Source organism: Sinocyclocheilus rhinocerous, unplaced genomic scaffold, assembly GCF_001515625.1.
Source record: "Sinocyclocheilus rhinocerous isolate Xijiao unplaced genomic scaffold, SAMN03320098_v1.1 scaffold242, whole genome shotgun sequence".
In the NCBI taxonomy this organism is placed as follows: Eukaryota; Metazoa; Chordata; class Actinopteri; order Cypriniformes; family Cyprinidae; genus Sinocyclocheilus; species Sinocyclocheilus rhinocerous.
This window is the reverse complement of record NW_015638945.1, coordinates 305821-307328: the sequence shown is the minus strand read 5'-3', so window position 1 is coordinate 307328 and position 1508 is coordinate 305821. Positions and strand designations below refer to the sequence as shown.

The window sequence follows — 1508 nt, the reverse complement described above, 5'->3', positions numbered from 1 at the left end:
TACTGATTAAAACACTGAGGAAGATGTTCATTGTTTCTGCAGTTCATGCAACATTTAATGCCACGACTTTATGAATTTAAGACGTTCTGTCTGATTTAAGCTCTTTTTAAGGCCTTAGTTTGTGGAAGGACGAATTAAGACTTTTTTAATACGTCACAAATATGCCACGCTTTTACAAAAAGAAGCTAACTGTTGTTAATTTTGTCGAAGCTGATGCGATGTTAAGGTGTTTCTTATTGGATGCTGGTAAAAATCTAGTATTTATTTGTTATTTAATTATTATATTTGCTATTATTTTTATTATATTCATAAACTGCAAAAAGTTTTTTCTAACTTTGGGTTTTTGTCTTGTTTTCCAGCACAAATATCTAAAAAATCAAGATTATTATTATATTGTTTTCTGGGTAAAAATGATCAACTTAAGCGAGTTTCTGCTTAAAACAAGAACAAATGTCTGCCAATGGGGTCAGAAAAATTATCTGGTTTTCCCTTTGAATTAAGTTTATGTTTCTGTCCTCACTTTCTTGTTTTAAGCATAAACTCACTTAACTTCGAGCATTTCTTTCAGAAGACAAGACTTTATATCTTGTCATTTTGCTTCTCTGGTAAATGCATCTTGATTGAAGAATATTTAGATATTTGTGCTGGAAAACAAGACAGCAGTGTGAAGTCACACGGCTTGAGAAAACGCCAATGTTTGAACAATTTCACAACATCTAAACGGTCAAACTTGAATGCAACATGACGCAATGGTTTAAGATGTAACGTTCAATATACTCTTGTTTGTGCAGTATGCTCGGCTCTCAGTGATAATGATCCATGCAGAACTCCTGGTGATTTCAGGTGACGGTTCGCACTCGAGCGATGAAGAGCGCGGCGGCGGCGTCTTCAAACTCCTGCGCGTCCATCGTGGGACCGTCCTGCTGCTCCGCGCGCGGCTGAACCTCGGCCATGGCCTGAGCCACTTTGGCGGGAGAGATCTTGGCGCTGGCCTCCAGATATCGCGCCACGTCAGCGCCGCCTGCCGTCTCCAGCGCCTCGCGGAGGGTGGAGAGCACCGCCTGGCACAGCGTCCTCTCAGCGGGACGGTCCGGAGCGCTGGCCACCGCCGCGTACAGACACTGAGACTTACGGATGTAGTCGGCGAACACGGCGCAGGTCAGGACACCCTGCCGGAAGAGCTCGAAGGGCACGGACTCGTAGTCGTGGCTCTGGATGCGGCGCAGGAGCGGAGCGGCGGTGGAGCCCGAGAGCCCGCCTTCACTGCACAAACACCGCAGCATCTCTGAGTAGAGCCTCCCGCGAACACCGCCGGCACCGAGACGACGCGGGACGCTCTGCGTCAGCAGCTCATACGCCACACGGACGTTGTTGTTAAACGCTGACCTGCAGGGGGAGAATAAAAATAAGAACCACATGAGCTCAAACTGAATCTGAACTAAATAACACAAAAAAAAACAACAACAAGGGAATTGCACTGGTTATGTGTGTGTGTGTGTGTGTGTGTG

General features: G+C 45.6%; 1 protein-coding gene across 1 annotated transcript in view; it reads right to left on the bottom strand.

Moving 5' to 3' along the window:
• Window positions 1-485: 485 nt before the first annotated feature.
• The window catches only part of tpgs1 (tubulin polyglutamylase complex subunit 1), a 2432-nt gene continuing 1409 nt past the window's right edge, over window positions 486-1508 (bottom strand). Inside the window, exon 2 of the mRNA XM_016565494.1 lies at window positions 486-1386. Coding sequence (XP_016420980.1) covers window positions 840-1386 — 547 coding nt within the window. The 3' untranslated portion in view covers window positions 486-839. The remainder of the gene's footprint in view (window positions 1387-1508) is intronic.